At 46.4% G+C, this 27,877-nt stretch overlaps 2 protein-coding genes and 1 long non-coding RNA gene across 3 annotated transcripts in view; 2 read left to right on the top strand and 1 right to left on the bottom strand.

Annotated features, from left to right (window-relative positions):
* Nucleotides 1–356: 356 nt before the first annotated feature.
* LOC143774239 (acetylcholine receptor subunit epsilon-like) lies at nt 357–10,942 on the top strand. The gene is made up of 12 exons (XM_077261627.1): nt 357–545; nt 4,172–4,305; nt 4,386–4,430; nt 5,008–5,117; nt 5,201–5,356; nt 5,591–5,694; nt 8,395–8,595; nt 8,849–8,963; nt 9,047–9,161; nt 9,627–9,825; nt 9,965–10,098; nt 10,611–10,942. The coding sequence occupies exons 1-12, from the start codon at nt 500–502 to the stop codon at nt 10,779–10,781; spliced, it is 1,530 nt and encodes a 509-aa protein (XP_077117742.1). The 5' UTR covers nt 357–499; the 3' UTR covers nt 10,782–10,942.
* On the bottom strand, nt 1,987–27,576 carry LOC143774242 (uncharacterized). Its single transcript, XR_013215500.1, has 2 exons — nt 27,482–27,576; nt 1,987–3,251 (listed from the first exon to the last, which is right to left on the bottom strand). It is a non-coding gene; the product is annotated as an uncharacterized LOC143774242 (long non-coding RNA).
* Nucleotides 26,536–27,877, top strand: part of LOC143774241 (acetylcholine receptor subunit epsilon-like) — a 65,368-nt gene continuing 64,026 nt past the window's right edge. The window contains exon 1 of the mRNA XM_077261630.1: nt 26,536–26,640. Coding sequence (XP_077117745.1) covers nt 26,595–26,640 — 46 coding nt within the window. The 5' untranslated portion in view covers nt 26,536–26,594. The remainder of the gene's footprint in view (nt 26,641–27,877) is intronic.

Below are 27,877 nucleotides of genomic sequence, written 5' to 3'. Positions count from 1 at the left end.
ACTACTATAATACTGCTCCTATGTACCAGAATATAACTACTATAATACTGCTCCTATGTACAAGAATATAACTACTATAATACTGCCTCTATATATAAGAATATAGCTACTATAATACTGCCCCCTATGTACAAGAATATAGCTACTATAATACTGCTCCTGTGTACAAGACTATAACTACTATAATACTGCCCCTCTGTACAAGAATATAACTACTATAATACTGCCCCCATGGACAAGAATGAAATTGCCACGACGTCTTGTACATACATACATATAGACACATGCGGTATATATTATGAGTAGGGGGTGCGGTCTGTCAGAGGCAGTGATACTGGTGACAGCTGTGCATTGCATTGAGGGTCAGGGGGCGTCATGCAGAAATGTGGGAGACACCATATCCTGTCATTAGATATCTTGCTCCATTCTCCTGCACTGTCCTTGTCTTCCTCCTGTATTACAGCCCCATTTTGCTGGGCGTGAAGCTGACAATCTAATCATGGGCTGGTGGTTGAGAACTTTCCTGGTGCTTCCACTTCTGAGCTGTGAGTCCACCTCTCCGTCTATGTATAGAGCTGGCAGCATGTTGTGTGTCTCTGTTTTCCTGGTCACTGTCTGCTGTCTGCACCATGTTTGTGTTCTCTGTGGGGGAAGTTTCCACCTCCTTGTGTAGTCTACCATACATGAGATGTTTAGGAAGGTGTAACTATCTTGTTAGATGAGAATTCACCTTAAAGGAGTAAACCATCGCCTACCTTTATTCTGCACAACCATTATCAGTAATCAGTTGTCTTTTGGGCCCACCCCATAACTAACTTGTCCAAGAGACACCCAAGAATTATCAGTCCTTCTTGACCTTAGATTATTTCCCTTGAAGCACTAGATGGCTCCAGGAGCAGAAGCCCAATGGAAGAACCTATCTGTTGAGTCTTTCCACATGTGAAGATCTGAGGTTGTGGGTTGTAATAATCACCTAGGCAGGTTAACGATGGAACTATTTTTTTATTCCTTGTGTCCATGGTTTTACAACAACTCTGGGTAGATGGCTAAAATACATTACCCCAGTCTTCAAGATCCCCACTCCAGAACCGGTAGTTCCACTTCCCCCATATCAGGCGATACTTACTGTCTACCAACTTTCGGTTGGCCCTCAAATGTTGTATCTCCCACCAGTAGTCACAATCCATACTCCTCCAGATGACATATCACATGACCATACCAAATGTCTATCGCTCCAGCTTGCAACAACAGTCCTTAAGATCGTCCTCACATCCTGACAATAGATATTGCAACCGTAGCACGTGTATCAAGCTCCAGCCGGCAACTGATCTCCAATCTCCAAAGGCCATCCATACAGGGGCACCGGGACCTCACCAACAGATTCTGTCCCCTCGACGTCACTGCATCAACTACCTCACTAAACATGTGGCTTATTAATCTCCCTCTCTGGGATCAGCCCCCTGAATGGGCGGAAGTGTTCCCACCCTGGCCCTAAGAAGCTAACTGTGCATTGGTGGAGGTATTTTCCTCAGGCCGAACCCATCACCGGCATGTGAGACCCCTTGTGGTGACAGCTCTGCTGGGTCTACTATCCCCATCCTCACATTGGGACTAGTGACTGGGAGCACAATGGCTTGAGGCCATTGAGACACTAATGAGAGTAATGGAATGATCGCTTTCCTTGATTACCAATGTTGGGTCTGATCCAGCCCTCATGTTTTCCTCAGCTTACTGTCACTGAATGGAAACTTGGATTCCTGAGGCTGAACTGACAAGCAAGCAAATCTCTAATAAAACACAGCAAATAAATCTCCAATAAAACACAGCAAGTAAATCTCCAATAAAACACGGCAAGTAAATCTCCAATAAAACACGGCAAGTAAATCTCCAATAAAACACGGCAAGTAAATCTCCAATAAAACACGGCAAGTAAATCTCCAATAAAACACGGCAAGTAAATCTCCAATAAAACACGGCAAGTAAATCTCCAATAAAACACATCTATTCCTGGAACAAATATTATTTGAACTTCCAAAAATACCAAAAGGCCTACAAAGAGAAGGAAGCTGAAGTAGTTTACACAAACGGGTAGTCCTACCACTAATCGCTATCGCTGGTCATAAGTCCACGATGATGAAGGCTGAATACGGGTAGGATGAAGCACGGTATATAATCAGTACTGATGATGTTAGCTCAAGTCCGAGAGCAAAAAAAGTGCTGTCCATAGTGCAACAGAGATATACAACACAGAGTACAAATATATCCATCTATTAATAGATAAACGAAGGGAAGGAATCAGAGGTAGAACCTGAGCGTGAAGCTCGAGGCCCCTTGTGGCTCCTTCCCTTCTGTGCATGTCTGATCGTTTGGTAATTCAATAATTCTACATTCTTCTGCACAATTAATAGTCCCATGCTTAGTCTAGGCTCAGGTCCTGTTTGATCTTGGATATATATTACTTGTAAATTTTCATAGCTTCTGTATCAGCTTAGTCTTTCCTTTGGGAAAGGTTTTGGTATCACCGTGGAGTGTGGTTTTCTCTGCCTGTGTTTCCCTTTTCTTTTAAACCTCTGATGATTTGTTTTTGTATATCAGTAAAAATGTGTTTGGTCTAAAGTGGCTTCAGCTTCTTTCTCTTTGTAGGCTTACTTCTAATAAAACAGAACAAGCAAATGTCTAATAGAACACAGCAATTAGATTGACGTAACCTGTGCTCCGTGCTAGAGAAAGTCCACATCTCTTAGAGCCGTGGATTCCGCTCTACGTGCACTGGTCCAATAGTCTTTAGAACAAGGCCAGCTCCTCACGCTACAAAAAAAGGAGCTAATGAGATGGTCTACTGTAATTTGGTCAATCTTTAAGTCATAGAATCATAGTATGTTAGAGTTGGAAGGGACCTCAAGGGTTATAGTGTCCCCCGGTAAAAAGCAACAGTAATCTTCTATAATTCGTAATAATGGTTGGAGGCACCTCAAGTCCATATTCACCTAAATCAAGGTCCAAAACCATGGACCAAACTTGATGGAGTGCTAACCATGAAACATGATCCTGATAGCTACTTATTTAGATATCCATTTGGATACTTGAAACCTTTGATCCATTTGGGACAGCGGTCAAACATTTGTCCTTCCTTAATGGGGTTTCCATTTTGGTTAATGTTCAAGCTTCAAGTCCCTCAGAGGCAAATTACTGGGATCTTTTATAAGTAGGTAATTTGGTGGAGGAACTTCAGGGTCCATGTCCATTGAAATCTGCAACAAAAAGCAAAACGGTAGACAGTGCTTGATGAAGCTCCCAATTCTAACAGTCAAAAAGATGTTCTACAAAGGACAACCACTTAAATAGCTACTGATTTAGTTGGCATACTTTGCAGCTGTAATGCTTTTCAGAACACAGTCAGACATTATGTACGTGAAGGACAAGCTGCTGGCATCTTCTATGTAAAGCTATTATGGTCGGAGGAACCGCAATGACAATGTGAAGCCCTTGAACCTATCAAAAATTGGTCCCAATCACGTACAAACCCAATATCAGTTGCTTGTTTAGGCATCTAGTTATTGGAATGTTTGTCCATGCTACATTTTTCAGTCCACCAGGACTTTTCATGAGTACTGCTGCCGAAGTGACTTTCATATCCATTGAAATCATTGGGCCCATCTCTTCAAAGAATCACGAACGTGTTCCTGGATGTGATCCATAAACAAGGGTCTCTATGGTAAAATACCTTCTATAGATGAGCCGACACTTACAATACCTACTCATTCAGACATCTAATATTTGGGATACTCTAAACATGGTCAAATATTAGTTTTTTTGGGACAATCTGCAGAGATGTTCTATGAATAGCAACTATGGTCACACAGGAACCATGATCTCTCAGGACTGACAAAGACTGCAATTTGGCATTTGATTTTATTCACATCAGTTACACCCAGATACCTCCCCTCCAGTGACTTACAATAGGGCTGGTCTTCAGAAAACCATAGGATGTGGCTCAGTCTTAGAAAACTGAGATTCCCAAATTCTCATCCACAGCTAAGGGTCATCTGGAGGTCATGGAGCCAGAATTCGCTCCATTCCATCCATACTTCAATGTTAATATGAGAACTCCATAGAATTTACAATTATTTCTATGACAAATAATGTTTATATTTGTTTTCTCTTGTCCTAGGTTCACTGGCCAGTGAGGCCCGGCTGATAGAGGATCTCTTCTCAAACTACGACAAACAATCCCGTCCAGTAAAATCCATCAACGATATCATTGAAGTAAAGCTGAAACTCACGTTGACCAACCTCATCTCCCTGGTAGGTGTCCTCCATGTCTTATTTCATGCCAGAACCATCGAGTTGGATAACACTTAGTTCTCATTCACTTCTTTTGGCAGAAAGAACGAGAAGAGACCCTGACGACCAATGTGTGGATATTAATCGTGAGTAATATATGCACTTTGATAAAGCCGGTCTCTCAAAAACGCAGTTCTTTTCTACCTTGTCTAAATAAGCTCTTTAGACATTCCTGGCATATACTGTACGTACATGAGAAAGTTCAACTACTGGATTTCACACTGATTCCAAGAAAAGGAAAGCCCAGTTCGAAGTCCTTGTAAAACCGGGAACCTGCGGGAAATATGCAATGCAATGGCGTCCTTATAGTGGATGCAGAATTTGCAGTCACACCTGAGCCTTGGTACCTTTAGAGATCTAGAGGTTCTTAGGGCCCAGAAGATTCAAATTTTGTTTCTGGGCCATCAATATTAGTAATTTAGTGAGACCCCTCTCCCTCCAGTAACTTAGGAAATTAACTGCGACCTCTTAAGGTGGTCACACCACCTCTAATTTTAGCCAGTTGATAAATGCCTAAAGTATGCAGCTCCCTCCGAGTCTCCACTCATGCTTGAAATTGAAGTTATGAAATTATAGTGACAGAGGTCCAGGTAGCCGAGATTTGATCTCCTGTGTACAGGTGCCTCACATTTGTGAACCTGGTAATTTTTTAATCTCCTAAAGACATGGGACGATTACAGACTGACCTGGAATGAATCGGACTACAGTGGCATTAACGTCGTACGGGTTCCATATTACATGGTATGGCTTCCAGATATAGTCTTGGAGAACAAGTAAGTGTAGAAATATGGACTTGACATATTTAGGGGAATTTATTACTTTTACCTTCACTGGGCAATTTTTTGTTGTCTTCCAGTATTGATGGTCAGTTTGAGGTGGCATACTATGCCAATGTACTGGTGTACAGCAATGGGTATATGTACTGGCTTCCTCCAGCCATTTTCAGGAGTACCTGCAGTGTTGACGTGAAGTACTTCCCATTTGATTGGCAGAACTGCTCGCTGGTGTTCAGGTAATATCATAGATACTTATGATGTCGGCTTTAGTTAAGGTCGGGCACTCTTTAAAATTGGGTGTATGGTTACATATAAACCACTTACAGGTCACTTGGCTTGACTTACTCATCGGTGGCCCATTAGGCATTCGAATATAGATGGAAGAATGATTTAATACCCAAGGGATAATAGAAGACCTGCTTTAGAAATCTGGGTTCAAGATTTCTGAGTCATTTTTTTTTTTTTTGCAGATCTAAAACCTACAACGCAAAAGAGGTTGACCTACAGTTGGCTCTTGATGATGAAGGAGTTAAAAAGATTGAGTGGGTGGACATTGACCCAGAGGCGTTTACAGGTGACTCTTTAAACTGAACTTGATGTTGCTTCTCTTTTTGGTGACCATGTACACCTGTCTTGATTGTGAAAACCCTAAGAGGGACCCGAAAACCCCAGTTCTTCCACAGCCAGATCCCTGATTGTGTAACTCCTTCATGTTTTCTTCCTAAAATTGTTCTACAAATATGATCTTGAGGGTAGTATTTTTATACAAGAAGAACCTCTTAGATTAAATGTTCTTCAGTAGAACTAGTCCTTCTACATTTATATTTTTGTGGGCAATTCCCCCAAGTATACTCCATAAACCAGAAGTTGAGTAAGGTTCTAAAGGTGGAGTTCTCGTGTGGGCAGAACATCTCAAGATGGTACCTGAAATGTTCATGGTGGTTCTTCAGAGATCACCAGCTACATGTAAATCTAATAGATGATCTCTGCCATGTGTTTCACCAAAGAGTTGGTGCCATTTCAATGGGTTGACTACAAAATTTGTCCCAAGGACCAAAAGTTTTTATGTTTTCTGAGGTCCTAAAGTAGCTTCTAAAGAAGATATAAAGCTTTGCCTAGTGGTGTAAGGTAACAAGGTTTCTTGACTCCCACAGCATCCTGTTTGTGCTTATTGGTGAGGAGTGAATACATTCAGCACTATTCATTACCTCTTGTAATTACTGCTAAGCGGACTGTGAAGTCCCCATCAAGGCCTCTTTCAGCGTGTATGATACATTGTGCAATGGTGAAACTTGTACTCCCTATCTCTATATATTTTATTATAATTTTTTTATTGTGTTGCCCATCTCATGGTCTCTTTAACCCCTTCACGACATGCCCCGTACTAGTACGGCGCATGTCGTGTCTCCCCCTTTGATGTGGGCTACGGCGCTGAGCCTGCATCAAAGTCGCGACATGTCAGCTGTTATGTACAGCTGACATGTACGCGCAATAGCGGCGGGTGAAATTGCGATTCACCCACCGCTATTAACCAGTTAAATGCCGCTGTCAAACGCTGACAGCGGCATTCAACTACCGCTTCCGGCCGCGCGGCAGGAAATGAGCGCATCGCCGACCCCCGTCACATGATCGGGGGTCGGCGTTGCATCAGGATGGTAACCATAGAGGTCCTTAAGACCTCTATGGTTACTGATGCCAGTTTGCTGTGAGCGCCACCCTGTGGTCGGTGCTCATACCAAGCGTACATTTCTGTTACATAGCAGCGATCTGATGATCGCTGCTATGTAGCAGAGCCGATCGTGTTGTGCCAGCTTCTAGTCTCCCATGGAGGCTATTGAAGCATGGCAAAAGTAAAAAAAAAAATGTTTTAAAAAATATGAAAAAAATAAAAGAAATATAAAAGTTTAAATCACCCCCCTTTCGCCCCATCCAAAATAAAACAATAAAAAATAAATCAAACCTACACATATTTGGTATTGCCGCGTTCATAATCACCCGATCTATCAATAAAAAAAAGGATTAACCTGATCGCTAAACGGCGTAGCGAGAAAAAAATTTGAAACGCCAGAATTACATTTTTGTGGTTGCCGCAACATTGCATTAAAATGCAATAATGGGCGATCAAAAAAACGTATCTGCACAAAAATAATATCATTAAAAACGCCAGCTCGGCACGCAAAAAAAAAAGTCCTCACCCGACCCCAGATCACGAAAAAATGGAGATGCTACGGGTATTGGAAAATGGCGCAATTTTTTTTAGCAAAGTTTTGAATTTTCTTTCACCACTTAGATAAAAGAGAACCTAGACATGTTTGGTGTCTATGAACTCGTAATGACCTGGAGAATCACAATTGCAGGTCAGTTTTAGTATTTAGTGAACCTAGCAAAAAAGCCAAACAAAAAACCAGTGTGGGATTGCACTTTTCTTGCAATTTCACCACACTTGGAATTTGTTTGCCGTTTTCTAGTACAAGACATGGTAAAACCAATGGTGTCGTTCAAAAGTACAACTCGTTTCACAAAACTAAGCCCTCACATGGCCTTATGGACTGAAAAATAAAAAAGTTATGGCTCTGGGAAGGAGGGGAGCGAATAACGCAAAAACGAAAAAGGGCTGCGGCGTGAAGGGGATAAGCGTGTATCTGGGACCCTGATGTTGATTTTTGGGTCTGTACTTTGACATTTTGGAACATGAATGCGTTAATATGCTCCACACACTTCTTTAGCTATCAGCCTTCCACAGAATAATAATATGAGTAATGAAACATGCTCTTTATATATATGCTGCTAGTTCGAAAGGGGAGGTTTATTTTTTTTTATTAATATTTTTTATTTTGCATTATATACATGTAATTATGAAGCAAATAATGTTTCTCAGCATTTTTTTCCCTTAAAAAAAAAATGTAGGTTGGGTTTGGTAGGTCTTCTTATAAATCCGTAAAACCAGCACAATAGTCTGACAACATTATTCCCAGATATCACGTGAGTCAGAAAGACATGCAGGCATCTTCTCCATGCTGTTCCCATTTAGTTTTAGCTCTTTCCCATCCATTTCAGCTTTTATCTCCGGCCCCCAGACCTGTTTGTTGGGTCCAGCAGAAAAATATTCGGCTTTCCCATTGACTTGCATTGGATTCGTTATTCGGAACGAATACACGGTTATTAGAAATTATTTGTGGCCATTTTCCCGGATCGGAATATTTCACTATTCGCTCATCACAAGTCCTTACAAATAGACCTCACATTTTCACCATGATCTATATATTCTCTCTAGAGAACGGAGAGTGGGCAATAAAGCACCGTCCGGCAAGGAAGGTTATAAACAAGGCGTACACCCCAGAAGATGTGGAGTACCAGGAGATACGCTTTTACTTGATTATCCAGCGGAAACCCTTGTTCTACATCATCAATGTCATTGTACCTTGTGTGCTGATATCATCCCTGGTCGTACTAGTGTACTTCCTTCCAGCTAAAGGTGAGGTTGACCTGTGCTCGATGTGATGACCAATACCTTGAGGAACAATTCCACCCTTAAATCACCACCTGAGTAATGAAGGTCTCCTCATCTGGGAAGAACATCTCAGAGTGGCACCTGATTTTTTTTGTAGATACTAAAGTCATAGGGGATGTTTCTCGTGATACCCCCTCTATCCATACTGGTAGAGTTGCTCTTCTGAACTTGTAGATGTTAATTGATTTTATTTCCTTTTCATGTCTATCTTCTTCAGCTGGTGGTCAGAAGTGCACAGTATCCATCTCGGTTCTCCTGGCCCAGACTGTGTTTCTGTTCCTCATTGCTAAGAGTGTCCCGGAGACATCACTCAGTGTTCCACTCATCGGCAAGTGGGTGACATTGTCTTCTTCCAACATGGTTGTTTGGAAACTCTCGACTTGGAGTTGACCTAAGTGCGTAATTTATCTTCCAGATATCTGATCTTTGTAATGCTCGTATCGACGCTCATCGTTCTCAGTTGTGTCATCGTCCTGAACGTGTCGCTACGAACGCCAAGTACCCACAACCTGACGACCAGCTTGAAACGAGTGAGAACCTGAATCATAGCAAAGTATTGACTCCCAGCTTACCTAAATGCTTCTTACACAATAGCCCCCTAAGTACCAAAAATTGATGGGACAGGGTAAAGCTTAAAAATAGCCAGACTACCATAGACTCCAACAGACAATGCAGGAGTTATTAATAATAAAGGTTTCCTAATTCAACATCTTCCAGGAAAGCCGAGGCAAGCCTGGCACCCTCTATGGCGTAACGTCTTCCTGAGAGCCAGACTACCATTGACTCCAACAGACAAAGCAGGAATCACTGATTATAACTGTCCAACAGTGTTGCAGTTGATATTAATATAATATACGGTCATTTGTTCTTACCCAAAAACATAGATTTACATGTACTTTTTGGGGCCACATTTGGGCACCTGGACCCCAGACAAAAGCTACTGGGTGATCCTTTATACACTACTGATCTGGATTGGCTGCTCTTTCATCCATCAGATGCTCCTGGAGGTGCTTCCACGTTACTTGCACATGGAGATAGCCCCGTGCGATGAGACGGAGGAGACCCCACGAGAGAGAAGACGGAGCTCGCTAGGAATCATGCTGAAGGCTGAGGAGTATGTTCTGAAGAAACCCCGGAGCGAGTTGATGTTTGAAAGGCAGAGAGACAGACATGGGATTAGCAGGGGCCACAAAGGTGAGCAGTGACAGGAAGGGGCCACAGAGGTCTCGTAATGACAGAGGAGATGCAGTGATGACCAAATGTGGTGAAGGATCATGAGAACGTGTCATAGCTCCACAAAACCGAATACTAATGGCCCCCATCTGTCTTCTAGATCATCTATTAGATGCCGATGTGACCACCACTTTGTATAGAAACTTGGCCCAATGTGCTCCAGAAATCAAGACCTGTGTAGACGCCTGCAATTTCATCACCGCCAGTACCAAGGAGCAGAATGCCACCGGAGCCGTAAGCTTCCATATTATTCGAACACGCCAAAGTCACTCGGATAACACCCATGCATGCTCGCATAACACCTTATCCAAGCACGATCATTCATCACTAGTTGTCGATTAGCTAGTATTATCCCTGGTGGACTAGAGGGGGAGCCAGTAATGTCTTTGAGGGGTCTAGAGGCTTTATTCAGAATTTTCCTGGCAGTATATTGGATATACAATTCTTGGCAACTAACAAATGTTATCTTGAGGGTTCGCCAGTGTTATCCCTGGTGGTCTAGTGGTCGAATTTATAATATGCCTGGATGTCTAGTGGATAAGTAATAACATCCCTGTAACGCTAATGAGTAAACAAAGCCTGTGGTGGTCTAGTGGTGAAATTGATAAAATCCCTGGTGGACTAGTGGTTATTTTATATTTCTGCTGTTTCCATCATCACTTGCCTGTCCAGGTTCCAGTGTTTTTCACTTCCCGCCTGTCGCTCATAGATGTAACATGATATATAATCCTCTCTTTATCTTACAGGAAATGGAGAACTGGGTGATGGTTGGAAAGGTGTTGGATGTCCTGTGTTTTTCGGTCGCCCTTCCACTCTTTGTGGTGGGGACTCTCGCCATCTTCCTTATGGGACATTTTAATAGCGCCCCAGATCGCCCCTTTGCTGGCGATAGTCGTCTGTATGAACCATCTGCATGAAAAAAATCTCGACGATGGGAATCCAGATCTTGTGTCTTTAGGGTGAATGATCTCCGACACCGGCACATGTCTGCGCTGTCCGAAGGGTTTACTGCCATATTGTATTTTGTCTATGATGTTCACTGATTCTGGCACAATTAAATGTATATTTGTAAATTCTACTCGGTTTTCTCATCAATGGCTTTCTTGGAAATTTCTAGATGTTTTCTTCTTTGGAGCAATAATCATGTGTGTATCATTTTCAATAAAACAATCGGTTTTTTTTATTCCCCATCATAAATCTTCCTCTGTAGTGAGAAGATAATGAGCATTTTCATGCTTAAAGTGGTGTTCCCAAAATCACAACGTGGTCTTGTAATGATGTACACATATATTTATTCATTTGTGCCAATACAACCTATTTTTAAATCTGCTCCATTTTGCACATATCACCCCCTTGAGGCTGCCCCTCCAGGCTCTGTCCTGTTTTGCACATATCACCCCCTTAAGTCTGCCCCTCCAGGCTTTGCTCTTATTTGCACGTATCACCCCCATGAGTCTGCCCCTCCAAGCTCTGCCCCATTTGCACATATCACCCCCTTAAGGCTGCCTCGTTTGCACATATGACCCCCTTAAGTCTGCCCCTCCAGGCTCTGCCCCATTTGCACATATCACCCCCTTAAGGCTGCCCCGTTTGCACATATCACCCCCTTAACGCTGCCCCTCCAGGCTCTGCCCCGTTTTGCACATATCACCCCCTAAGACTGCTCCTCAAACCTCCATGACGTTCCTGCACAGAGAAGTCTCTCAGCTACGTGCTGACAGAATAGAAGTGCTGAGAGGAGCAACATACTGCAGTATGGTATAGTATATAGAGGGGCTGAGAGGAGCGATGTACCGCAGAATGATACAGTGTATAGAGGGGTTGAGAAGTGAGATGTACTGCAGAATTATACAGTATACAGAGGGGCTGTATGGAGTGATGTACTGCAGAATGATACAGTTTATAGAGGGGCTGAAAGGAGTGATATACTGCAGTATGGTACAGTATATAGAGGGGCTGAGAGTAGAGATGTACTGCAGAATGATACAGTATATAGAGGGGCTGAGAGGAGTGATGTACTGCAGAATGATACAGTATATAGAGGGGCTGAAATGAGTGATATACTGCCGTATGGTATAGTATATAGAGGGGCTGAGAAGAGCAATCTACTACAGGATGGTACAGTATATAGAGGGGCTGAGAGGAGCGATGTACCGCAGAATGATACAGTGTATAGAGGGGCTGAAAGGAGTGATATACTGCAGTATGGTACAGTATATAGAGGGGCTGAGAGTAGAGATGTACTGCAGTTTTGTACAGTACATTGGCGGCTGAGATGAGCGATATGCTGCAGAATGATACAGTATATAGAGAGGCTGAGAGGAGAGATGTACTGCAGAATGATACAGTATATCGATGGGCTGAGAGGAGAGATATACTGCAGGATGGTACAGTATAGAGGGGCTAAGAGTAACAACATACTGCAGGAGGGGACTGTATACAGGTGCTGAGATGAGCGATGTACTGCAGATGGGCTATTTATATGGAATGAGAAGAATGATGTACTGCAGATATGGTGTATACAGAGGCTGACAGGAGTGACATACCGCAGGAGCTGTGTTGAGCAATGTACTGCCAGCTGGTATAGTATATTACAGTATATTGAGGGGCCAAAAGGAGATGTACTGCAGGTTGGGTTTTATATAGATGATGATAAGAGCAATGTACTGAAGGATGCTCTGTATAAAGGGGATGAGAGGAGCAATGTACTGCAGGAGAGGGCTGAGAGGAATGATATATTGAAGAATGGGCTGTTTACTGAGGCTGAGAGAAGGGTTTTACTGCAGGCTTTTACAGTATATAGAGCGGCCAAGAGGAGATGTACTGCAGGATGGGCTGTAAATATGTGATTAGCAGAGTGATATTCTGTAGAGGTGGGCTATATACAGGAACTAAAATGAGCAATGTACTGCAGGATGGGCTATATACAGGAACTAAAACGAGCGATGTACTGCAGAATGGACTGTATACAGGAACTAAAAATCGATGTACTTCAGGATGGGCTGTATACAGGAACTGAATTGAGCAATGTACTGCAGGATGGGCTGTATACAGGAAAGAAAAGGAGTGATGCACTTGCAGCGGGGCTGTATATAGGTACTGAAAGGAGCGATGTATTGCAGGACGGGCTGTATACGGGGGATGAAAGAAGCAATGTACAGCAGGATAAGCTGTATACAGGAACTGAAAGGAGCAATGTACTGCAAGATGGGCTGTATACAGGAACGAAAAGGAGTGATGTACTGCAGAATGGGCTGTATACAGAAACTGAAAGGAGCGATGTACTGCAGGATGGGCTGTATACAGGAACTGAAAGGAGCGATGCACTGCAGAATGGGCTGTATACAGGATCTGAAAGGAGTGATGTACTGCAGGATGGGCTGTATACAGGGGCTGAGAGGAGCGATGTACTGCAGGATGGGCTGTATACAGGAACTGAAAGGAGCGATGTATTTCAGGATGTGCTGTATACAGTGTATACAGGGGCTGAGAGGAGCGATGTACTGCAGGATGGGCTGTATATGCAGCGCCCCAGGGTCCTGGTCGTTGCAGTAATATCATTCTCCTCCAGGGGGGAGTGATGTTACGTTTGAAGGCAACAAAGGAGATCTCTTTACCAGGTATCACAAACATACAACACATTTCATACTCCAGTCCACCAGGGGGAGCTATGCTCCTATTTATTAGGGCACTCTTCACACTTAGGTAAAACTGGTGGCCTGGAGAGGAAGTTAGGCAGTTGCTGGCTGAGCTTCGGCTCAGGTAGTTGGTCCCCGACAGGGGTGGGATCCTGTCAGAGGCCCAGACAGAAGGTCACGGAGCTGTGCCTGCCCCACGTGCGGCAGTTCCTAAGAAAGGACACGAACAGAGAACTGTATTTTAGAGAGGGTGAAGAAGTCATAGCAAAGGAGAGGAAACCAGAAGGAGTTCTGCCCTGCACAGGCTGCCTCCTTCTGGAGCGCAGGATCCCGGTAGCCGGAACACCGAGGGAGCAACAGTCCTTTATGCCTTGCTCCAGAGACTGGCAGGACAGCTAATTGCAAGTTACTGATCCACCCTATACCCAGGAGGCAAGGTGGCACCCACGAGAGGCCAGGGCATGATAGAGTCCCTGTAAAAAGCCTCAAGCCACCAGTCATACGGGTTTGTCCTATCCATCTGGGGGACAGAGAGAGAGATAACATCGATAACATCTACAACATCTGTGAGGACCTTATGAGAGGCTTAGCAGTAAGGTACTACAACACCACGGCGCTAGAGGAAGGCTACTGATTTCCACCAGGATAAGGGGACTCTGGATTTGCCTCCAAACCGGCCAGACTCTGCCTGCCCTGTGGTCTGTGCTCTGGACTGTGGATGCTGAAGCCTTCAGTAAAAGGTAAAGAGACTGCAACCTTGTGTCCTCGTTCTTCACTGCGACTCACACCATCCACCATCTACACACTGGGAAGCCCTGGGGACATACTTCGCCTGTGGGAAGGTATACCATCTAGCTGCCATAACATCACCCCAGCGGACCCCTAAGCAGCGTCGGTCACCCTGACCGAATACCACAGGTGGCGTCACAAACATTTCCCCTTTAAAGACCTTTCCCTTTTACACGGACCTCCCGAGGGCCACGGACCGGGTCAGCCACCGTGACATCGCCCTTGAGAACCGAAGGACCCGATACCGAGTACCCCTAGCCCTTGGGGCGATCGAATCATTTTGGCATCACGAACAAGATCTACTTAAGCCTGAAAATTGGGTCATGTGCGCCTAAGAACTGTGCCAGAATCGTTCTTGAACTGTGATTTATTGAAGGACTGTGTATTGCAAATGACCGCCAAAAATTACCTCCAAAACCGCCGCCATTATAGTGCCACGAGGAGTGCAGGAGAAGAAGAAGGGCGTGCCATTGTGGGCGTGAACGGACTGAGAGCGCGAAAAATAATGGCCTCCCAGTCTAAATATATCTGTACCTTGAGGACGTGTCCGTCAGCAACTGAGATCCGCCTCCTGATCCTCAATGGCGGGAGGAGACAAAGAAAAAGAAACCGCCCCCCGAGGAGAGAGCGGGAAAAGGACCTGGAAGGAGCCAGCCACGAGGGCGACGCCATGGCCAGCCGTCCGGAACCAGACCGTGGGGTAGAGGCCAAGAACTCCCCCAGCCACCTGGAGAGACATCGCAGCCACGCATCACCCGTTGGCCCTGACTTCCTGCAGGCCGGCGTGGAGGAGTTAATCGACCAGCTCCTGCAGATGCGGCAGAGCACTAAGGCCCCATGCCGGACGACGCCTGTGGAGGATCCACCAGCGCTGCCTCCAACACCGCTCCCTGCTTCGCTTCCAGAGCCGCTGCCTGCACCGCTGCAGACGCTGCCAGTGAAACCGGCCGGCACCGAGGACATTGATGCGGCAGGTAAGGACGTCGACCCTGCCCCGATGACCGAGGGACTGCTGATAGGCCCTGTAGCAGTGCCACCTCCCTGTGGTACCAGCCGGCTCCAACATCTTGAGCCTTGGGACCAGGCCAGGGGCATGGAGCAATTCATGAAGGCCCCAATTGCGCCCGCCACCCTGCCGGGTGAGCTATTTGCAGAGCAGACTGTGTACTGATGGGTTAACCCAGGCCCTGACCTCATTGGGTTCCCTGGGACCACTAAACAGAAGGGAGAGACTGTAGAAGTTCTAAGTTGGGAGGACTATCAGTCCCAGCTCGTCCGCAAGTGGGAGGAAAAGGAGGAAAGACACCAGGCCCAGCGCAGAGCCTTTGACAAGTGGGATCTACAGGTTACAGCCCAGGCCCACAAGGACCGCACCGCTAACCAGGCCCCGCGTAAGCAGGGCACAGTGGTCACCTTCAAACTCCAAGGAATATGGGGATTTATAAAGGAACAGGGACTGTATGCGGAGATTTTAGTGAACAGGAGGGACGTGGAATCTCATCTCTGGGAAGGACATCCGGATAGAGACTTGTATCCAGGAGATAGTGTCACCTACACCAGGCACTTTGGTGAAAAGGGATGGTTTGCTCTAAATGTTCACAAGCGCAAACATCTCATGACACACAGCTCTAAAACATCAGCTATGCCTTCTCCTGTGCCAATAGCGCCACCTTGTGCCAAAACAGCTGCCACTACTACCACCACTACTGTCACCCCTACCTGCACTTTACAAGGACCACAGTGTGTACTGTTACCACCACAGAAACTGTGGTAACTACGGAACCAACTCCAACTGTAACCTGTGCCAAGGTTACTCCAGAACAGAACTCAGTGGGCACTCAGACCCCTATCTGGAGTGAGGGAGCCCCATATGTAGCACCTGGTAGCCGCCAGTATCCTAAAGGGCTACCTCCACCAGTGCTACCTCCAGAACTACAATAGAACCTACTAAAGAAATCTGAACTGACTGTAAATAGTTCTTACACTCTCTTTTTGCTGCATTCCAAGCCCTAAACCCGTCCAGGGTTATTTCTTAAAGGGATCCCTCGTTTAAAGGGATCCTCTGTTTACAGAGTTTCGTTTTGCTTCAAAGAACACTTGAATCGTGGACAGTGAATGGTTCACAAACTGTCTTGTAAATAGTTTGCACCTTTTTCAGGGTGCTTCCTACTGGTTTTACAACAGGAGGCTTTTACAGAGACTGCCTCCAACAGAGACTGTTACTAATCTTGTTGTAAGGACTGCTTTGTTTTTCAGGACCTGAAGAAAAACCTGTTGGTGTGGCAGAATTCTGGGTCAGGATACACGTCTTGTAGCCCACCCAAGACCAATGTTGGGGGTTCGTAACAGGTCCCTCGCATCACATCACTTTTGTTGCTAAATTGACTTGATTGTTGATGTGATTGATATTTTGCACTACCTCAGAAAAGACTTGAGTTCGCCCTTAAAGGGAATGTTCAATTATTGCACTTTGCCAGATTAAAGTTTAGATTAGAATTGTGTTTTACATTGCCGATAGTATGTAGCTGATATTATAGAGTTAAAGCTAGATAGTCTGATATGATGTACTCTGAATATCCTGAAGGAAAATGCAGTGAGCCCGTGGGGGTTGATAGACAGTCCTGCACCGGAATAGAGAGAATAATTGTTTTGCACTTGAAGAAGAGTAAGAATAAAGAAAAATGTTGATTTGCCCTTGAGATTCTACGTTAGTATACCCTTAGAGGTTACTTGCACTTAATAGATAATATACCTGTATGGTTGCATGTCTTTTACTAATGTATTGTTGTTTACCTTTCCCAGTCCCGGAGTACTGAATTTAACGGGGGGGGTGCAGCGCCACAGGGTCCTGGTCATCGCAGTTGCAGTAATATCATTCTCCTCCAGGGGGAGTGATGTTACGTTTGGAGACAATAAAGGAGATCTCTTTACCAGGTATCACAAACATACAACACATTTCATACTCCAGTCCACCAGGGGGAGCTATGCTCCTATTTATTAGGGCACTCTTCACACTTAGGTAAAACTGGTGGCCTAGAGAGGAACTTAGGCAGTTGCTGGCTGAGCTTCGGGTCAGGTAGTTGGTCCCCGACAGGGGTGGGATCCTGTCAGAGGCCCAGACAGAAGGTCACGGAGCTGCGCCTGCCCCACGTGCGGCAGTTCCGAAGAAAGGACACGAACAGAGAACTGTATTGTAGAGAGGGTGAAGAAGTCATAGCAAAGGAGTGGATACCAGAAGGAGTTCTGCCCTGCACAGGCTGGCTCCTTCTGAGGCGCAGGATCCCGGTAGCCGGAACACCGAGGGAGCAACAGTCCTTTATGCCTTGCTTCAGAGACCAGCAGGACAGCTAATTGCAACTTACTGATCCGCCCTATACCCAGGAGGCAAGGTGGCACTCACGAGAGGCCGGGGCATGATAGAGTCCCTGTAAAAAGCCTCAAGCCACCGGTCATATGGGTTTGTCCTATCCATCTGGGGGACAGAGAGAGAGACATAACATCGATAACATCTACAACATCTGCTGTGAGGACGTTATGAGATACTTAGCAGTAAGGTACTACAACACCATGGGTAGGCTGTATACAGGAACACAAAGGAGCGATGTACTGCAGGATGGGCTGTATACAGGTACTGAAAGGAGCGATGTACTGCCGGATGGGCTGTATACAGGTACTGAAAGGAGCGATGTACTGCAGGATGGGCTGTATACAGGAACTGAAAGGAGCGATGTACTGCCGGATGGGCTGTATACAGGAACTGAAAGGAGCCATGTACTGCAGGATGGGCTGTATACAGGGGCTGAAAGGATCGATGTACTGCAGGATAGGCTGTTTAGAGGGGCTGAAAGAAGCGATGTACTGCAGGATGGGCTGTATACAGGAACTGAAAGGAGCGATGTACTGCAGAATGGGCTGTATATAGGTACTGAAAGGAGCGATGTACTGCAGGATGGGCTGTATACAGGTACTGAAAAGAGCGATGTACTGCAGGACGGGCTGTATACAGGAACACAAAGGAGCGATGTACTGCAGGATTGGCTGTATACAGGAACACAAAGGAGCGATGTTCTGCAGGATGTGCTGTATACAGGGGCTGAGAGGAGCGATGTACTGCAGGATGGGCTGTATACAGGTACTGAAAGGAGCGATGTACTGCAGGATGGGCTGTATACAGGAACTGAAAGGAGCGATGTACTGCAGAATGGGCTGTATATAGGTACTGAAAGGAGCGATGTACTGCAGATTGGGCTGTATACAGGTACTGAAAAGAGCGATGTACTGCAGGACGGGCTGTATACAGGAACACAAAGGAGCGATGTACTGCAGGATTGGCTGTATACAGGAACACAAAGGAGCGATGTTCTGCAGGATGTGCTGTATACAGGGGCTGAGAGGAGCGATGTACTGCAGGATGGGCTGTATACAGGGGCTGAAAGGAGTGATGTGCTGCAGGATGGGCTGTATACAGGGGCTGAGCAAAACAATGTATTGCAAAACAGGTTTTATAGTGGGGCAGGGAGAAGTAACAAACTTCAGAAAAGGGCTGTATACAGGGGCTTAGAGGAGATATATACTTCAGAATGGGCTGTATATGAAGGATGAGAGAAACAATGAACTGGGATTTATACAAGGGCTAAAAGGAGAGATATACTGCAGGGTGGGTTATATACACTGACGAGCAAAAGGGTAGGGGTATGTTTCCACGTTCAGGAAACGCTGCGTGTTTGACGCTGCGCAGAGCCGCAGCGTGAAACACGCAGCGTCCAGATGTTACAGCATAGTGGAGGGGATTTTATCAAATCCCATCTCCACTATGCGTGGTAACACGCACCCGGCGGCCCTGCGATTCCGGACATGCGGCGCGTCTTTTAAGATCACAGCATGTCCGTTTACCTTGCGGCGATGCTGCGCTGCCGCAAGGTATATCATAGGGCCCTATGTGTGGGGTGCGATGATGCCGGATGTGTGCAATGAACACATCCGGCATCATCGGGTCACAGAAGGGGTGGAGCTTAGGGTGGAGCGGATTTGCCGCTCCGTCCAATCCGCCGGCCATCCTGAAGGTGGACACATACCCTAACAGTGTTTTGAACGCACAGGGTATGTGCCCACGGTCAGGAATCGGCAGCACTTTGGACGCAGCACATGTCCGCTGCCGGCTTTTGAATACAGGTGATTCCTCATGTGATCATTGAACCGTGCAGATTCATTGCATCCAATACATTGCATGGGTGTTATTTATATTGCGGAGACTGAGTGTCTCCTCAAGATAAATAGACATGCTGAGGTCTGGAAAGACGCGCCACATGTCCGTCTCCACGGGTGAGCTCTGGGCGTCAGTGCACACATCGTGGACATGGGATGTCTTAAAATCACATCCAATATGCTGTAACATCTGGATGTTGCGGGTTGGACGCTGCAGATGTACGCAGCGTCCAACCCGCAGCGTTTACTGACCGTGGGCACATACCCACAGGTGCTTCTCACAAAATTAGAATATCATCAAAAAGTTAATTTATTTCAGTTCTTCAATACAAAAAGTGAATCTCATATATTATATACAGTGCCTACAAGTAGTATTCAACCCCCTGCAGATTTAGCAGGTTTAATAAGATGCAAATAAGTTAGAGCCTTCAAACTTCAAACAAGAGCAGGATTTATTAACAGATGTATAAATCTTACAAACCAAAAAATTTTGTTGCTCAGTTAAATTTTTATAAATTTTAAACATAAAAGTTTGGGTCAATTATTATTCAACCCCTAGGTTTAATATTTTGTGGAATAACCTTTGTTTGCAATTACAGCTAATAATCGTCTTTTATAAGACCTGATCAGGCCGGCACATGTCTCTGGAGTTATCTTGGCCCACTCCTCCATGCAGATCTTCTCCAAGTTATCTAGGTTCTTTGGGTGTCTCATGTGGACTTTAATCTTGAGCTCCTTCCACAAGTTTTCAATTGGGTTAAAGGGAACCTGTCACCACGTTTTTGGAAGATGGGATAAAAATAGCGTTAAATAGGGGCAGAGGTGGGCGTTACATTAGTGTGTTTGTTATGCGTTTATTACCCACCTAAGTTGCCGAAATACCTTTGCAAAGTCTCCGTTTTCGCCTGTCAATCAGGCTGGTCTGGTCAAAAGGGCGTGTTGTCTTCCCCCAGATTTTGCGTAGTTTTCCGTTGGTGGCGTAGTGGTGTGCGCATGCCCAAGGTCCCGAATCCTCTGCCAGGGGATTTAAAAGAGCGCGCTGTTCGTTATTTCATTGGTGATCGGTGGGCGCGGCCATCTTCCTTTGGCCGCGCGTGCGCAGAAGCGGCGCTCTGCTGGCCGCGGCTTCAGGAAAATGGCCGCGGGATGCCGCGCGTGCGCAGATGGATATCGCGGCGGCCATTTTCCTGAAGCCGCGGCCAGCAGAGCGCCGCTTCTGCGCACGTGCGGCCAAAGGAAGATGGCCGCGCCCACCGATCACCAATGAAATAACGAACAGCGTGCTCTTTTAAATCCCCTGGCAGAGGATTCGGGACCTTGGGCATGCGCACACCACTACGCCACCAACGGAAAACTACGCAACATCTGGGGGAAGACAACACGCCCTTTTGACCAGACCAGCCTGATTGACAGGCTAAAACGGAGACTTTGCAAAGGTATTTCGGCAACTTAGGTGGGTAATAAACGCATAACAAACACACTAATGTAACGCCCACCTCTGCCCCTATTTAACGCTATTTTTATCCCATCTTCCAAAAACGTGGTGACAGGTTCCCTTTAAGGTCAGGAGACTGACTAGGCCACTGCAACACCTTGATTTTTTGCCTCTTGAACCAGGCCTTGGTTTTCTTGGCTGTGTGCTTTGGGTCGTTGTCTTGTTGGAAGATGAAATGACGACCCATCTTAAGATCCTTGATGGAGGAGCGGAGGTTCTTGGCCAAAATCTCCAGGTAGGCCGTGCTATCCATCTTCCCATGGATGCGGACCAGATGGCCAGGCCCCTTGGCTGAGAAACAGCCCCACAGCATGATGCTGCCACCACCATGCTTGAGTGTAGGGATGGTATTCTTGGGGTCGTATGCAGTGCCATCCAGTCTCCAAACGTCACGTGTGTGGTTGGCACCAAAGATCTCGATCTTGGTCTCATCAGACCAGAGAACCTTGAACCAGTCAGTCTCAGAGTCCTCCAAGTGATCATGAGCAAACTGTAGATGAGCCTTGACATGACGCCTTGAAAGTAAAGGTACCTTACGGGCTTGTCTGGAACGGAGACCATTGCGGTGGAGTACGTTACTTATGGTATTGACTGAAACCAATGTCCCCACTGCCATGAGATCTTCCCGGAGCTCCTTCCTTGTTGTCCTTGGGTTAGCCTTGACTCTTCGGACAAGCCTGGCCTCGGCACGGGAGGAAACTTTCAAAGGCTGTCCAGGCCGTGGAAGGCTAACAGTAGTTCCATAAGCCTTCCACTTCCGGATGATGCTCCCAACAGTGGAGACAGGTAGGCCCAACTCCTTGGAAAGGGTTTTGTACCCCTTGCCAGCCTTGTGACCCTCCACGATCTTGTCTTGGTTGAGGGGTTGAATAATAAATGACCCTCTGATAAAACTTTTCACAATTTAAAAAAAAAAAAATAAAGAAATAACATTCTTTTTTGCTGCAGTGCATTTCACACTTCCAGGCTGATCTACAGTCCAAATGTCACAATGCCAAGTTAATTCCAAATGTGTAAACCTGCTAAATCTGCAGGGGGTTGAATACTACTTGTAGGCACTGTAGAATCATTACAGAGTGATCTATTTCACATGTTTATTTCTGTTAAAGGAAGTCTGTCACCCCCAAAATTCGCCTATAAGCTAAGGCCACCGGCATCAGGGGCTTATCTACAGCATTCTGTAATGCTGTAGATAAGAAAAACGAGTTAGATTATACTCACCCAGGGGCGGTCCCGCTGCCGTCCGGTCCAATGGGCATTGCGGTCCGGGTCAGCGCCTCCCATCTTCATACGATGACGTCCTCTTCCTTGCTTCCAGGCATACTTTATCTCCCTGTTGAGGGCAGCGTAAAGTACTGCAGTGCGCAGGCGCTGGGCCTCTCTGACCTTTCCCGGCGCCTGCGCACTGCAGTACTTTACGCTGCCGTCAACAGGGTTACATCGGGAGCTTATCTACAGCATTACAGAATGCTGTATATAAGCCCCTGATGCCGGTGGCTGCAGCTTATAGGTGAATTTTGGGGGTGACAGACTCCCTTTAATGTTGATGATTATGGCTTACAGCCAGTGAAAACCCAAAAGTCATTATCTCAGTAAATTAGAATACTTTATTACACCAGCTTGAAAAATGATTTTAAAATCCGAAATGTTGGCCTACTGAAATGTCTGTTCAGTAAATGCACTGAATTCTTGGTCGAGGGCTCCTATTGCATCAATTACTGCATCAATGCGTCGTGGCATGGAGGCGATCAGCCTGTGGCACTGCTGAGGGGTTATGGAAGCCCAGGTTGCTTTGATAGCAGCCTTCAGCTCGTCTGCATTGTTGGGTCTGGTGTCTCATCTTCCTCTTGACAATACTCTATAGATTCTCTATGGGGTTAAGGTCAGGCGAGTTTGCTGCCAATGAAGCACAATGATACTGTTGTTTTTACACCAGGTATTGGTACTTTTGGCAGTGTGGACAGGGGCCAAGTCCTGCTGGAGAATGACATTTCCTTCTCCATAAAGCTTGTCGGCAGAGGGAAGCATGAAGTGCTCTAAAATGTCCTGGTAGACGGCTGCACTGACTTTGGTCTTGATAAAACAGTGGACCTACACCAGCAGATGACATGGCTCTCCAAACCATCACTGATTGTGGAGACTTCCCACCAGACCTCCAGCAGCTTGGATTGTGGCCTCTCCACTCTTCCTCCAGACTCTGGGACCTTGATTTCCAAATGAAATGCAAAATTTACTTTTATCTGAAAACACCTAGGACCACTGAGCAACAGTCCAGTTCTTGTTCTCCTTTGCCCAGGTAAGGCTACTTTCATACTTCCGTCGTTTGGCCAACGTCGCAATGCGTCGTTTTGGAGAAAAAACGCGTCCTGCAAAGTTGCCTGCAGGATGCGTTTTTCTCCATAGACTTGCATTAGTGACGCATTGCGATGTATGGCCATACGTTGCATGCGTCATCCACTGGATGTGTCGGGTTTTGGGGGACCATCGTCCCGGAAAAACGTTCAAGGGAACCTTTTTCCGTACGTCGCATCCAGTGTTTCACACTGCGCATGCCCAGCAGGAAATATCGCTCTCACGATCTTTCCTGCTCGGCAATGCAGATGGAAATGTGAAAGCAAACACTTTCGTCGGTACGTCGTGCCGACGCTTCGTGACGGCCCCATACTGATGGAAGTGTGAAAGAAGCCTTAGACGCTTCTGGCGTTGTCTATTGATCATGACTGGACTGACACAGTGATGGAAGTGTCATTCTCCAGCAGGACTTGGCTCCTGTCCACACTGCCAAAAGTACAGGACCTTAACCCCATAGAGAATCTATGGAATATTGTCAAGAGGAAGATGAGACACCATACCCCACAATGCAGATGGAAGCTGCTATAAACGCAACCTGGGCTTCCATAACCCCTCAGCAGTACCACAGGCTGATCACCTCCATGCCACGCCACATTGATGCAGTAATTGATGCAAAATGAGCCCCGACCAAGTATTGTGCGCATTTACTGAACATACATTTCAGTAGGCCAACATTTCTGATTTTAAAATCATTTTTCAAGCTGGTGTTATAAAGTATTCTAATTTACTGAGATAATGACTTTTGGGTTTTCATTGGCTGTAAGCCATAATCATCAACATTAGCAGAAATAAACACGTGAAATAGATCACTCTGTAATGACTCTATAGAATATAGGAGATTCACTTCTTATATTGAAGAACTGAAATAAATTAACTTTTTGATTAACACTGCTCCTCTCAGCTCCAGTATACAGCCCATCCTGCAGTACATCGCTCCTCAACCCCTGTAAACAGCCAATCCTGCAGTACATTGTTCCTCTCAGCCTCTGTATACAGCGTATACAGCCAATCCTGCAGTTCATTGTTCTTCTCAGCCCCTGTATACAGTCCATCCTGCAGTATGTCACTCCTCTCAGCCCCTGTATATAGCCCATACTGCAGTACATCGCTCCTCTCAGCCCCTGTATACAGCCCATCCTGCAGTACATGGCTCCTCTCAACCCCTGTAAACAGCCCATCCTGCAGTTCATTGCTCCTCTCAACCCCGTATACAGCCCATCCTGCAGTTCATCGCTCCTCTCAGCCCCTGTATACAGCGCATCCTGCAGTTCATTGCTCCTCTCAGCCCCTGTATACAGCCCATCCTGCAGTTCATCGCTCCTCTCAGCCCCTGTATACAGCCCATCCTGCAGTACATCGCTCCTCTCAGCCCCTGTATACAGCGCATCCTGCAGTTCATTGCTCCTCTCAGCCCCTGTATACAGCCCATACTGCAGTACATCGCTCCTCTCAGCCCCTGTATACAGCCCATACTGCAGTACATCGCTCCTCTCAGCCCCTGCATACAGTCCATCCTGCAGTATGTCACTCCTCTCAGCCCCTGTATACAGCCCATCCTGCAGTACATCGCTCCTCTCAGCCCCTGTATACAGACCATCCTGCAGTACATCGCTCCTCTCAGCCCCTGTATACAGACCATCCTGCAGTACATGGCTCCTCTCAACCCCTGTAAACAGCCCATCCTGCAGTTCATTGCTCCTCTCAGCCCCTGTATACAGCCCATCCTGCAGTTCATTGCTCCTCTCAGCCCCTGTATACAGCCCATCCTGCAGTACATGGCTCCTCTCAGCCCCTGTATACAGACCATCCTGCAGTTCATTGCTCCTCTCAGCCCCTGTATACAGCCCATCCTGCAGTACATTGCTCCTCTCAGCCCCTGTATACAGCCCATCCTGCAGTACATGGCTCCTCTCAACCCTTGTATACAGCCCATCCTGCAGTTCATTGCTCCTCTCAGCCCCTGTATACAGCCCATCCTGCAGTTCATTGCTCCTCTCAGCCCCTGTATACAGCCCATACTGCAGTACACTGCTCCTCTCAGCCCCTGTATACAGCCCATCCTGCAGTGCATCGCTCCTCTCAGCCCCTGTATACAGCCCATACTGCAGTACATCGCTCCTCTCAGCCCCTGTATACAGCCCATCCTGCAGTACATGGCTCCTCTCAGCCCCTGTATACAGCCCATCCTGCAGTACATGGCTCCTCTCAGCCCCTGTATACAGCCCATCCTGCAGTACATCGCTCCTCTCAGCCCCTGTATACAGCCCATCCTGCAGTTCATTGCTCCTCTCAGCCCCTGTATACAGCCCATCCTGCAGTACATCGCTCCTCTCAGCCCCTGTATACAGCCCATCCTGCAGTACATTGTTCCTCTCAGCCTCTGTATACAGCCAATCCTGCAGTTCATTGTTCTTCTCAGCCCCTGTATACAGTCCATCCTGCAGTGTCACTCCTCTCAGTCCCTGTATACAGTCCATCCTGCAGTACATCGCTCCTCTCAGCCCCTGTATACAGCCCATCCTGCAGTACATCGCTCCTCTCATGTTGCTGCTGTGATACGTAGTTTTAGCAGTGTAAGAATAGGAGTATTCTGCTATGGAAAGTTGAAGGCACCGAGGGGCAGATAGAGATGAAAGAAGACATGAAGTTGCCAGAAAGAAATATTATTGTTAATAAACTAAACCCAGCAGAAGTTTGAAGAACAATTGTGATCCTGGGAAGCAGAGGGGAGGACTAGTTCTGCTAATTCTGTGACAGCAAGCAGAGATCTGGAAAACAATGGTGGATGAGATACAGTATATTTTAGAAAAGTCATTAGTAGACAGCTCCTGCTCCCCTTCCCCCCAGTCTGGGGGTCTATGGTAATTAATCATTAGTGGAAAATAAAGAAATATTTAGTAATTCTAATACCATCATAACCGTCTGACCTTGGTGGCCGATACCTGGCGCAGGTCGCTGGGCTGCAATGTACGATTCCGACTGTCCGGAGGAGATGATCCTAGAGGCGTCAGGAAGAGGTTAAATATAAGGGGTCTTGTTGGCACTAGCTGGTGACAGCTGTAGGGGATCCTTATGTGGCCGGTGAAGGGGGGCAGTTGGCACCGAACACAGAGGGGGGTGAAGAGGTGTTGGAAAATGACAGTCTCCTCCCTTCGGAAATAACATATCCTGTCTTTAAATAACTCCATGGTTGTGAGCCGTCTCCTCCGTCCAGTCGTTCAGAGGTCGACCCAGGAGCTGGCGCTCTAAACATGGGCTGGAGGCTCTGCATCCTGGTCCTGCTGCCCCTCCTGAGCTGTGAGTCTCTATGTGTGGGGGCTACATGTAATCCGTGGGGCCCTAGAGGCGGGACAGTTGTCGTGTGCAGATTTATACAAGGGGACGCACCTCATCGGGGGGATATATACAACCTTCCTACACATCAGGGGTATACAGATTGTCCCCCACAGTATTTGAAGGCCCATTATATGGTGAGGGGCCCCTGACTTCACACCTTGTTTACGATTTGAGAATGACACAACTGACCAAAACAGGTTTATGCATAATGGTTACAAGAGAACACAGAGCACCCGTATGACGAGTAGGCCTGGAGTTCTTCTGGGACCCTAGCGTCGCCCCTCTCCCACAATTGCCCCCTATGTCTGCTTAGGTGATTTAGGTGAGGCAGCCAACCTATAATTAACTGCCCTGCCGCTGTTTGAAGTAATGCTTGGAGCCCAATACTTCCTTGGCGTTCCGGCTACCGGCTACGCGCCTCAGTAGGATGTTGCCACAATCTTAAGGCACGACTCCTACTGGCTTTATCTCCTTTTTGCTGTGATCTCGTTTCTCACTTCTCCACAATAAACCTCGCTTCGTTTCCTTAGGATGCCACCGCAACGGGTGCAGGCGCGGCTCCGTAACGTTCTGTTCTGTTCGCTAGGCCACTGTCAGGAATCCACCCCTGACAGAGACCCCCTGAATCTTCCCCCGCAACACCCTCTGCCACAGGATGTTGCCTGGATCCAACCCAGTCAGCTTCTGACTAACTTCCTATCCAGCCCTCAGTTTAACCAGACTGTGAGGAGTGGCCTAATACATAGTACCCTTTGCTACCCCTGGCGGCCAGAATGTGAAGTGTAAGGTGTGACTGTGATACCTGGTCAGGTGAACTCCTTAAGTGCCATCAGACGTACCATCACTTCCCTTAGCGGCGGAGCGTCAGTACTGCAATGACCAGGACTCTGGGGCGCTGCACTCCCCCTGGTTAAATCCAGTACTCCCGGACTGGGAAGAAAACAACAATACATGTCAGCAAAAGACATACAAAATTTTGATATGCAATGAACAAGTAAATATAACAGTGCTTCCCTTTATGGGAGGTGAGGACTCTCGAACGTTACAAACAAAACATGGTTAAATATTTTTAAATAACATACTATAAATAACTTCTATTACCCAGCCGGGTATTCTACTAAGTGCAAATTCTGAACAATAATTTAACTTTTCCTTTAAGGGTGTATAAGCTGAACCCACTAAAGGCTTACTATAAAAC

Source organism: Ranitomeya variabilis, chromosome 5 (genome assembly GCF_051348905.1).
Source record: "Ranitomeya variabilis isolate aRanVar5 chromosome 5, aRanVar5.hap1, whole genome shotgun sequence".
In the NCBI taxonomy this organism is placed as follows: Eukaryota; Metazoa; Chordata; class Amphibia; order Anura; family Dendrobatidae; genus Ranitomeya; species Ranitomeya variabilis.
Note: the sequence above shows the minus strand (reverse complement) of the source record. Positions and strands in the feature narration are given on the sequence as shown.